The following is a 12,820-nucleotide window of genomic DNA, read 5'->3' as shown; positions in this document are numbered from 1 at the left end:
TATAAGTATTTATTCATCATCCACATATTCATTTTAAGCTTCTACGTCTGTGTACAGGAAAGTATCATTTGTAAGACGTAAGAGAAAATATATCTGTTTATTGTTAAATTATTATGACGTTCTTTCCAACACAAAAAGTGTAGTACCTATTGTTTCCAAACTGCGTTACCCACTCCAGCCAGCAGATGGCGATGTGCGTCTTTCAGGTGATGCTTCTTGCGTGACGCTCTTTTTAGACATATTCATGCCTCTTGTAAGACTCTGTGATTGCAATAGAAGATCATAAGTTTACCATCTGTTTGATGTTCTCATTCACACAGGAGAGAGACATGACTATGGTGGATCCTCTGCGGAGCCTCAACAACATCCTGATGCTGACGAGGCAGAGAAGAGTCTCTCCAGATCAGAACACCAGATGGTACAGCTTGGTCTGGTCTAGCATACAGCTTGCTTTATCGGCTTGGGCTGGGTTTCTGTAGAGCACTTTATGACAACTGTGACATCAGCATCCATAATGATGTGCGTCTGTGTCCCCTCTTTATGGTTACCAGGACAACGCTAGCCCTTCCAGCCTCCCGGAGTCCATGTGTCGTGCCTCTCCCGGTCGCACCTTACTGCTGGGTATGAAGAGGTTGTCTGTGTTGCTTGTTGACTGCAGGAAAACAACGGGGCTGAGTGGAACTGTGAGAGGAGGAGAAGAGATGAAAGGATCAGATTTGACTCATCAAAGTAAGTGCTGTAGTTTAGTTTGAACAAATACAATAGATCTGCCCACTGGTATCTGTTACCAGGACAACCAGTGGAGTTCTGTTAGTTGACAGGAAGATAGACTGGTGGATATGGATGTTATGAATATCATAACACTGAAAAAGGATTCTGCCAATGAAAAGAGAGAAACCAATAGACCATATAAAACCTTGATGAAAGTTAGCTTTAGAGAGAAAGTTTCAAGATGATCCAATGTAAGGTGCTTGTTTTACAAAAACGTATCCTTAAAACATTATGGATGTTACATTGCCTGTCCCAGTCAACCCCCCTATCTTTACAAGACTGTTGAACAGGCAAACTAAACTCTAGACACTGTTAATTAATTAACTAATACTGAGGAAAGCTGTGATCAGGTTTATAGGGAAGGACATTCAATAAACACAGCACTTGATTGGCTGAGAGAAATTGATGACGATAAAAATATTGTTTGCGGCTTTTGACATTATCGATCGTAGTCTGCTGCTGAAAAAACGTATGGCTTTACACCCCCAGTTATGAAAACTTAGGTCACTAAAGAGGCCTTTCTACTGAATCTGGCAACACCAAAAGAAAGATGCCCAGGGTCCCGTATGGCTTTACACCCCCTGCTATACTGTGGATGAAGAGTTTTTCTTTTAAAATGTGACCTTTATTTAACTAGGCAAGTCAGTTAAGAACAAATTCTTATTTTCAATGACGACCTAGGACTGCCTTGTTCAGGGGCAGAACAACAGAGTTTTACCATGTCAACTCGGGGATAAGATCCAGCAACCTTTTGGTTACTGGCCTACCGCTCTAACCACTAGGCTACCTGCCGCCCCAGAGCTACCTGTCTAACAGAACACAGAGAATGTTCTTTAATGGAAGCCTGTACAACAAAATCAAGGTAGAATCAGGAATTCCCAGGGCAGCTGTTTGGCACCTACCTTTTTCAATCTTTACCAACGACATGCCAACGACATTTGAGTAAAGCCAGCGTGTCTGTATGCGGATGACCCAACACTGTACACGTCAGCTACCACGGAAACTGAAATGACAGCAACACTTACAAAGAGCTGCAGTGAGTTTCAGAATGGGTGGCAAGGAATAAATTAGTCCTAAATATTTCAGATTACCTTAAATTACATGGCCTACTATGCTAATTCTGTAGCGGTATTGTTAGAGGGGGGTAAAGATACATTTTGTTGGTGCGCCAGGCAGGTATTAACCCTAGTTATTAAAGTTAGTTGAATAGAATCCCTGTAGTGCTGTCCTGAAACAGCTGCAAAATGTGACTAGTGACGTTGTGTGTGTTTTGTGTGACAAAACTGCATATTTGAGAGTGGCCTTTTATTTTCCCTGGCACAAGGTGCACCTGTGTAATAATCAAGGTGTTCAATCAGCTTCTTGATATGCCACACCTGTCAGGTGGATGGATTATCTTGGCAGAGAATAAATGTTAACTAACTAATGTTAACTAACAGGGATGTAAAAAATTATTGTAGTTACTATCAGTTTTAGGAACATCTTTCCAAATATTTCACTTTATTTTTTACTTTACCCAAAATATGACATCAGCGATAGTCAAAATGTTGAAAATCTGTGAACGTCTAAATAAGAAATTGGGCCACTAAAACAGCAGGTGTCGAACCCTTTCAACAACGGGGAGATTTTACTGATGTGCTTTGTGTCTTCAACATAAAAACAAGTTTTGGACTTCCACTTAAAATGACTTATTTACTTATTTGATGTTTAAGGAAGTGTGTACAGTCGTGGCCAAAAGTTTTGAGAATGACACAAATGTTAATTTTCACCAAATCTGCTGCCTCAGTTTGTATGATGGCAATTTGCATATACTCCAGAATGTTATGAAGAGTGTTCAGATGAGTTGCAATTAATTGCAAAGTCCCTCTTTTCTATGCAAATTAACTGAATCTCCCCCAAAACTGGAAGCTTCAAAAGGAGGGTGGTGCTTGGAATCATTGTTCTTCATATGTCACCTACGGTTACCTGCAAGGAAACACGTGCCGTCCTCATTGCTTTGCACAAAAAGGGCTTCACAGGCAAGGATATAGCTGCCAGTAAGATTGCACCTAAATCAACCATTTATCGGATCATCAAGAACTTCAAGGAGAGCGGTTCAACTGTTGTGAAGAAGGCTTCAGGGCACCCAAGAAAGTCCAGCAAGTGCCAGGACCGTCTCCTAAAGTTGATTCAGCTGCTGGATCGGGGCACCAACAGTACAGAGCTTGCTCAGGAATGGCAGCAGGCAGGTGTGAGTGCATCTGCACGCACAGTGAAGCGAAGACTTTTGGTGTCAAGAAGGGCAGCAAAGAAACCACTTCTCTCCAGGAAAAACATCAGGGACAGACTGATATTCTGCAAAAGTTACAGGGATTGGACTGCTGAGGACTGTGGTAAAGTCATTTTCTCTGATGAATCCCCTTTCCGAATGTTCGGGTCATCCGGAAAAAAGCTTGTCCGGAGAAGACAAGGTGAGCGCTACCATCAGTCCTGTGCCATGCCAACAGTAAAGCATCCTGAGACCATTCATGTGTGGGGTTGCTTCTCAGCCATGGGTGTTGGCTCACTCACAATGTTGCCTAAGAACACAGCCATGAATAAAGAATGGTACCAACACATCCTCCGAGAGCAACTTCTCCCAACCATCCAGGAACAGTTCGGTGACGAACAATGCCTTTTCCAGCATGATGGAGCACCTTGCCATAAGGCAAAAGTGATAACTAAGTGGCTCGGGTAACAAAACATCAGTATTTTGGGTCCATGGCCAGGAAACTCCCCAGACCTTAATCCCATTGAGAACTTGTGGTCAATCATCAAGAGGTGGGTGGACAAACAAAAACCCACAAATTCTGACAAAATCCAAGCATTGATTATGCAAGAATGGGCTGCCGTCAGTCAGGATGTGGCCCAGAAGTTAATTGACAGCATGCCAGGGCGGATTGCAGAGGTCTTGAAAAAGAAGGGTCAACACTGCAAATATTGACTCTACATCAACTTCATGTCATTGTAAATAAAAACCTTTGACACTTATGAAATGCTTGTAATTATACTTCAGCATTCCATAGTAACATCTGACAAAAATATCTAAAGACACTGAAGCAGCAAACTTTGTGGAAATTAATATTTTTAATTCTCAAAACTTTTGGCCACGACTGTAGGTCGCATTCTGTATCATACAGCTATTAAAGTTATATATTTAGAACTCCCTGCTCGATTGGAATCCAGTGACGTCTGTGTCTTGAGTGTCCTAGAACTGTTTAGTTTTTTGTGTTCTGACGAAAACAGAATGAATAAATAAGTAGTGTAAACATTGTCAGTAATTACCAGGAAACTCTACAACATTTGTTTTAAAATCACACTGAGATTGTTAAAACGGCCCTTAGGTTATTGAGGGATCTGATTAGGATTTACTCTCGTAGCAAGCCCGTTTTATTATGTGGAGGTTTCATTCAGGTCTCTATTTTAAAAAACACACTATCTTTGGCAGGAGAAAAACCGGACTCAGAGGAACCAGAGCCAGGGACGTCCAAACCAGCAAGAAGACACCAGTGTTCCCACTGTGGAAAGGGTTGTAACCACTTAAGTGAGCTTAAACGACATGAGAGAATACACACAGGGGAGAAGCCTTACCAATGCTTGCAATGTGAAAAGATGTATAGCGAGAAAGGACACCTGAAAGCTCATGAGAAAATTCACACAGGGGAGAAGCCTTACCAATGCTCCCAGTGTGGAAAGTGTTTCACCTGGCGAGGGTATCTGAAAAAACATGAAAGAATACACACAGGGGAGAAGCCTTACCAATGCTCCCAGTGTGGAAAGTGTTTCACCTGGCGAGGGTATCTGAAAAAACACGAAAGAATACATACAGGTGAGAAGCCTTACCACTGTTCCCAGTGTGGCAAGTGTTTTAACCAGTTAGGGACCCTGAAACAGCACAAGATAATACACACAGGGGAGCTGCATTACCACTCCTCCCAGGATGCAAAGCTTTTGCCCATTTAGGAAGCCTGAAAGAACATGAGACACAGAGGAGAAGGCTAGATTTTAGGAAAACATATTACTTATAACAATCACTTAAACGTCATTAGAGAATCCACACAGGAGAGAGAAATTACATCTCTTAGCGTGTATATTGATATTTCACATCTCATTGACTCACAACTCATCAGAGAACATACACAGTGCTCCCATTGTCTTATATTGTTGACTGATAATGTGTTGACCTGTTTTTACCAGATGAAATTGCTTCTTCCAATTATTGATAAACATGTACCTGTTAAGAAACTGACTGTTAGAACTGTTGTGAAAAGCAGTGCAAGTATTGAATTTTGTAAAGTTAGTGTGGGAGAGGTGGAAAAATGGTTGTTATCGATCAATAATGACAACCCTCCTGGCATTGACAACTTAGATGGAAAGCTACTGAGGACAGTAGCTGACTATAGCCACTCCTATCTGTCATATTTTTAACATGAGCCTAGAGGAAAGTCTTTGTTTTCAGGCCTGGAGGCAAGCAACACCTCTCCCCTATTTGACCTAGGTAGTTTGTGTGAATGCATTGATATGTAGGCTACGTGTGCCTTTTACAAAATGTATGTAGTTCTGTCCTTGAGCTGTTCTTGTCTATTGATGTTCTGTATTATTGTCACGCCATAGAGAGGCTTATTATTCTCTATTTTGGTTAGGCCGGGGTGTGACTCGGGTGGGAATTCCAGTTTCTTTATTTCTATGTTTTCTATTTCTTTGTTTTTTGGCCAGTGTGGTTCCCAATCAGGGACAGCTGTCTATCGTTGTCTCTAATTGTGAATCATACTTAGGCAGCCTTTTTCCACCTGTGTTTTTTGGGTAGTTGTTTTCTGTATAGTTGATTTGTCTTACAGAACTGTTCGTTCTTCTCTTTGTTATTTTGTTCTAATGTTTTTTGATTAAATAAAAACCATGAACACTTACCACGCTGCGCTTTGGTTATAATATCCACTACAACTCACCCACAGATTGCTGTTTCATGATTGTCTCAATGAAGAGTTCCTCATTCCACTTTCCTGTGGGCTTTTACAAGCCTCCCACTGGTTGAATAAACGTTGTTTCCACGTCAAATTAAAAAAACATCCTTAGTGAAGGTTCAATGTTATCTTCATCCCTAAACTAGCAACATTAACTATTGTCTATTGTTATTCTCAATGACCTTCCTGGCCTTATGAAATCCTAGCTAAATACAATGTTCCCACCAGTTTTCATGTCTTTGGTTATGCAAACATTTGTTTATTAGATTATATTTCTCATTAAGATTAATATAGTTTTAATTCTGCATGGGTCACGCATTGCTTTGGTCATGTGGTCCCTTATGGGTCAATGATTTTAATTAGAATATAGCAATGATGCTCTCTCCTCAATCACTTACAGTTTCTTTGGAAAGTATTCAGACCCCTTGACTTTTAGGTTTAGGTCATCAGTAAAGGGGACATCTTAAATATTACAATGACCCTTTCAAAGACAGACATCCCCCGGACCTCCCCCTATAACTATTTTTAAAAGGGTAAAAATGATCTATTTTCTATAGCATTAAGGTCAGGGCGTTGTGATGCCCACTCCAATACCTTGACTTTGTTTTCCTTAAGCCATTTTGCCACAACTTTGGAAGTATGCTTGGCGTCATTGTCCATTTGGAAGACCCATTTGCGACCAAGCTTTAACTGATGTCTTGAGATGTTGCTTCAATATATTAACATAATTTTCACCCATGATGCCATCTATTTTGTGAAGTGCCCCAGTCCTTCCTCCAGCGAAGCACCCCCACAACATGATGCTGCCACCTGTGTGCTTCACGGTTGGGATGGTGTTCTTCGGCTTGCAAGCATCCCCCTTTTTCCTCCGATCATAACGATGGTCATTATGGCCAAACAGTTCTATTTTTGTTTATACTTATTTTCCACCATAAAATAATAAATAAATTCATAAAAAAATCCTACAATGTAATTTTCTAGATTTTTTTTTCTCATTTTGTCTGTCATAGTTCAAGTGTACCTATGATGAAAATTACAGGCCTCTCTCATCTTTTTAAGTGGGAGAACTTGCACAATTGGTGGCTGTCTAAATACTTTTTTGCCCCACTGTACATTGTGTGCAAAAGGCATGAGGAGGTAGGCGAATAATTACAATTTTGCAGATTAACACTGGAGTGATAAATGATCAGATGGTCATGTGCAGGTAGAGATACTGGTGTGCAAAAGAGCAGAAAATAAAATAAATAAAAACAGTATGGGGATGAGGTAGGTAAATTGGGTGGGCTATTTACAGATGGACTATGTGCAGCGATCAGTTAGCTGCTCAGATAGCAGATCTGGTGAGGGAGATAAAAGTCTCCAACTTCAGCGATTTTTGCAATTCGTTCCAGTCACAGGCAGCAGAGAACTGGAACGAAAGGCGGCCAAATTAGGTGTTGGCTTTAGGGATGATCAGCGAGATACACCTGCTGGAGCGCGTGCTATGGGTGAGTGTTGGCATCGTGACCAGGAAAATAACCTCACACTCAACGTCAACAAAACTAAGGAGATGATTGTGGACTTCAGGAAACAGCAGAGGGAACACCCCCCTATCCACATTGATGGAACAGTAGTGGAGAGGGTAGTAAGTTTTAAGTTCCTCGGCGTACACATCACAGACAAACTGAATTGGTCCACCCACACAGACAGCATTGTGAAGAAGGCGCAGCAGCGCCTCTTCAACCTCAGGAAGCTGAAGAAATTCGGCTTGTCACCAAAAGCACTCACAAACTTCTACAGATGCACAATCGAGAGCATCCTGTCGGGCTGAATCACCGCCTGGTACGGCAACTGCTCCGCCCACAACCGTAAGGCTCTCCAGAGGGTAGTGAGGTCTGCACAACGCATCACCGGGGGCAAACTACCTGCCCTCCAGGACGCCTACACCACCCGATGTCACAGGAAGGCCATAAAGATCATCAAGGACAACAACCACCCGAGCCACTGCCTGTTCACCCCGCTATCATTCAGAAGGCGAGGTCAGTACAGGTGCATCAAAGCTGGGACCGAGAGACTGAAAAACAGCTTCTATCTCAAGGCCATCAGACTGTTAAACAGCCACCACTAACATTGAGTGGCAGCTGCCAACACACTGACTCAACTCCAGCCACTTTAATAATGGGAATTGATGGGAAATGATGTAAAATATATCACTAGCCACTTTAAACAATGCTACCTAATATAATGTTTACATACCCTACATGATTAATCTCATATGTATATGTATATACTGTACTCTATATCATCTACTGCATCTTTATGTAATACATGTATCACTAGCCACTTTAACTATGCCACTTTGTTTACATACTCATCTCATATGTATATACTGTACTCGATACCATCTACTGCATCTTTATGTAATACATGTATCACTAGCCACTTTAACTATGCCACTTTGTTTACATACTCATCTCATATGTATATACTGCACTCAATACCATCTACTGTATCTTGCCTATGCTGCTCTGTACCATCACTCATTCATATATCTTTATGTACATATTCTTTATCCCCTTACACTTGTGTGTATAAGGTGGTAGTTTTGGAATTGTTAGCTAGATTACTTGTCGGTTATTACTGCATTGTTGGAACTAGAAGCACAAGCATTTCGCTACACTCGCATTAACATCTGCTAACCATGTGTATGTGACAAATAACATTGGATTTGATTTGAGATAAGGCGGAGCTTTACCTAGCATGGACTTGTAGATGACCTGGAGCCAGTGGGTCTGGCGACTAATATGTAGCGAGGGCCAGCCGACTAGAGCATACAGGTCGCAGTGGTATAAGGTGCTTTAGTAACAAAACGGATGGCACTGTGATAAACTGCATCCAGTTTGCTGAGTAGAGTGTTGGAAGCTATTTTGTAGATGACATCGCCGAAGTCGAGGATCGGTAGGATAGTCAGTTTTACTAGGGTAAGTTTGACGGCGTGAGTGAAGGAGGCTTTGTTGCGGAATAGAAAGCCGACTCTAGATTTGATTTTAGATTGGAGATGTTTGATATGAGTCTGGAAGGAGAGTTTACAGTCTAGCCAGACACCTAGGTACTTATAGATGTCCACATATTCAAGGTCGGACCATCCAGGGTGGTGATGCTAGTCGGGCGTGCGGGTGCAGGCAGCGAACGGTTGAAAAGCATGCATTTGGTTTTACTAGCGTTTAAGAGCAGTTGGAGGCCACGGAAGGAGTGTTGTATGGCATTGAAGCTCGTTTGGAGGTTAGATAGCACAGTGCCCAAGGACGAGCCGGAAGTATACAGAATGGTGTCGTCTGCGTAGAGGTGTATCAGGGAATCGCCCGCAGCAAGATCAACATCATTGATATATACAGAGAAAAGTCGGCCCGAGAATTGAACCCTGTGGCACCCCCATAGAGACTGCCAGAGGACCGGACAGCATGCCCTCCGATTTGACACACTGAACTCTGTCTGCAAAGTAGTTGGTGAACCAGGCAAGGCAGTCATCAGAAAAACCGAGGCTACTGAGTCTGCCGATAAGAATATGGTGATTGACAGAGTCGAAAGCCTTGGCAAGGTCGATGAAGACGGCTGCACAGTACTGTCTTTTATCGATGGCGGTTATGATATTGTTTAGTACCTTGAGCTTGGCTGAGGTGCACCCGTGACCGGCTCGGAAACCAGATTGCACAGCGGAGAAGGTACGGTGGGATTCGAGATGGTCAGTGACCTGTTTGTTGACTTGGCTTTCGAAGACCTTAGATAGGCATGGCAGGATGGATATAGGTCTGTAACAGTTTGGGTCCAGGATGTCTCCCCCTTTGAAGAGGGTGATGATTGCGGCAGCTTTCCAATCCTTGGGGATCTCAGACAATATGAAAGAGAGGTTGAACAGGCTGGTAATAGGGGTTGCGACAATGGCGGCGGATAGTTTCAGAAATAGAGGGTCCAGATTGTCAAGCCCAGCTGATTTGTAGGGTCCAGGTTTTGCAGCTCTTTCAGAACATCTGCTATCTGGATTTGGGTAAAGGAGAACCTGGAGAGGCTTGGGCGAGTAGCAGCGGGGGGGGCGGAGCTGTTGGCCGAGGTTGGAGTAGCCAGGAGGAAGGCATGGCCAGCCGTTGAGAAATGCTTGTTGAAGTTTTCGATAATCATGGATTTTTCGGTGGTGACCGTGTTACCTAGCCTCATTGCAGTGGGCAGCTGGGAGGAGGTGCTCTTGTTCTCCATGGACTTCACAGTGTCCCAGAACTTTTTGGAGTTAGAGCTACAGGATGCAAATTTCTGCCTGAAGAAGCTGGCCTTTGCTTTCCTGACTGACTGCGTGTATTGGTTCCTGACTTCCCTGAACAGTTGCATATCGCGGGGACTATTCGATGCTATTGCAGTCCGCCACAGGATGTTTTTGTGCTGGTCGAGGGCAGTCAGGTCTGGAGTGAACCATATCTGTTCTTAGTTCTGCATTTTTTGAACGGAGCATGCTTATCTAAAATGGTGAGGAAGTTACTTTTAAAGAATGACCAGGCATCCTCAACTGACGGGATGAGGTCAATATCCTTCCAGGATACCCGGGCCAGGTCAATTAGAAAGGCCTGCTCACAGAAGTGTTTTAGCGAGCGTTTGACAGTGATGAGGGGTGGTCATTTGACTGCGGATCCATAGCGGATACAGGCAATGAGGCAGTGATCGCTGAGATCCTGGTTGAAGACAGCGGAGGTGTATTTGGAGGGCCATCCTGGCCAGGTGGTCAGGGTGACGTCTATGAGGGTGCCCTTGTTTACAGATTTAGGGTTGTACCTGGTCATCCTTGATGATTTGTGTGAGATTGAGGGTGAGATTGAGGGCATCTAGCTTAGATTGTAGGACTGCCGGGGTGTTAAGCATATCCCAGTTTAGGTCACCTAACAGAACAAACTCTGAAGCTAGATGGGGGGCGATCAATTCACAAATGGTGTCCAGGGCACAGCTGGGAGCTGAGGGGGGTCGGTAAGCAGGCGGCAACAGTGAGAGACTTATTTCTGGAGAGAGTAATTTTTAAAATTAGTAGTTTGAACTGTTTGGGTATGGACCTGGAAAGTATGACATTACTTTGCAGGCTATCTCTGCAGTAGACTGCAACTCCTCCCCCTTTGGCAGTTCTATCTTGACGGAAAATGTTATAGTTGGGTATGGAAATCTCAGAATTTTTGGTGGCCTTCCTGAGCCAGGATTCAGACACGACAAGGACATCAAGGGTGTGCTAAAGCAGTGAGTAAAACAAACTTAGGGAGGAGGCTTCTGATGTTGACATGCATGAAACCAAGGCTTTTTCGATCACAGAAGTCAACAAATGAGGGTGCCTGGGGAAATGCAGGGCCTGGGTTTACCTCCACATCACCCGCGGAACAGAGGAGGAGTAGTATGAGGGTGTGGCTAAAGGCTATCAAAACTGGTCGCCTAGAGCGTTGGGGACAAAGAATAAAAGGAGCAGATTTCTGGGCATGGTAGAATATATTCAGGGCATAATGTGCAGACAGGGGTATGGTGGGGTGCGGGTACAGCGGAGGTAAGCCCAGGCACTGGGTGATGATAAGAGAGGTTGTATCTCTGGACATGCTGGTTGTAATGGGTGAGGTCACCGCATGTGTGGGAGGTGGGACAAAGCAGGTATCAGGGGTATGAAGAGTGGAACTAGGGGCTCCATTGTAAACTAAAACAATGATAACTAACATGAACGACAGTATACAAGGCATATTGACATTTGAGAGAGACATACAGGATGTACCGGTACATAGTCAATGTGGAGGCTATATACAGGAGGTACCGGTACAACGTCAATGTGGAGGCTGTATACAGGAGGTACCGGAACAGAGTCAATGTGGAGGCTGTATACAGGAGGTACCGGAACAGAGTCAATGTGGAGGCTATATACAGGAGGTACCGGAACAGAGTCAATGTGGAGGGTATATACGGGAGGCACCGGAACAGAGTCAATGTAGAGGGTATATACAGGAGGTACCGGAACAGAGTCAATGTGCGGGGACACAGGTGAGTCGAGGAAAAATACTACTCCTATTACAGATCCAAGTGGTAAAGATTCATATGACATCCATTGTTGAAGGACTGTAGCATCTAATGATGAAACATGTAGCATCTCCACAGAGGAGCTCTGTCATGATTGTAGCAGGTTTACTAACAAGTTACTTATATTAGCTGTGTTGACTTTAGCTAATATGGTGACAACGATATAGGCTGTGTGTAGCAGATATGAAATGGTTTGGTTTGGAAAGGTTTTAACTCCTGGTCACCTACAGCTGATGTGTTGTGCATTGACGTCCACAAGCGAAGGGAAAAGGTGAGCGAATTGATGTGAGAGGAAATACAACGTGGCAGTTGTGAAAGTGAACTGTGTTTACGCATCATCAGGGGTGAATTCATTCAGACGATTCTGTTGCATGTGATGCATTTGCTCTATTGTTTACAGTATGATTTGTATCGTATAGAGCGTGGCTTTAAGGGAAAAGTATGGTCACATCTAATAAAAACGAATGTGAAAAATGAACAGAGTATTAACAGAAATGTGTTTTAACACACTACCTATTCGTATAAGTATTTATTCATCATCCACATATTCATTTTAAGCTTCTACGTCTGTGTACAGGAAAGTATCATTTGTAAGACGTAAGAGAAAATATATCTGTTTATTGTTAAATTATTATGACGTTCTTTCCAACACAAAAAGTGTAGTACCTATTGTTTCCAAACTGCGTTACCCACTCCAGCCAGCAGATGGCGATGTGCGTCTTTCAGGTGATGCTTCTTGCGTGACGTGTAATAGACTGGACGGGACGCTTCTTCAAGAACAACAAGGCGCCAACTCTTTCAACCACCTCGGTAGCCTGCTAGACAACATAAAACTGAAAGATTGATTCTTTAGACCATGTTATTGTACATTAGCTAATCTCAGTGTTTTAGACAAATTTCGGTTGACGAATCTACTGGTGAACTTTAACCTAATGTGCTTGTTCAATTTGCAAACTTGTTAAAGATTGATACTGAGGTTAGCACTAGGCTAGTCGCTAATGCTAGCT

The 12,820-nt window shown here is 43.1% G+C and overlaps 1 protein-coding gene across 1 annotated transcript in view; it reads left to right on the top strand.

The window, feature by feature from the left end:
- The window catches only part of LOC139370044 (zinc finger protein 345-like), a 637,497-nt gene that overhangs the window by 106,264 nt on the left and 518,413 nt on the right, over nucleotides 1-12,820 (top strand). Inside the window, exons 8-9 of the mRNA XM_071109346.1 lie at nucleotides 4,339-4,664; nucleotides 8,678-8,687. Coding sequence (XP_070965447.1) covers nucleotides 4,339-4,664; nucleotides 8,678-8,687 — 336 coding nt within the window. The remainder of the gene's footprint in view (nucleotides 1-4,338; nucleotides 4,665-8,677; nucleotides 8,688-12,820) is intronic.

Source organism: Oncorhynchus clarkii, chromosome 17 (genome assembly GCF_045791955.1).
Source record: "Oncorhynchus clarkii lewisi isolate Uvic-CL-2024 chromosome 17, UVic_Ocla_1.0, whole genome shotgun sequence".
Lineage (NCBI taxonomy): Eukaryota > Metazoa > Chordata > Actinopteri > Salmoniformes > Salmonidae > Oncorhynchus > Oncorhynchus clarkii.
This window is presented reverse-complemented; position numbering and strand designations above follow the sequence as displayed.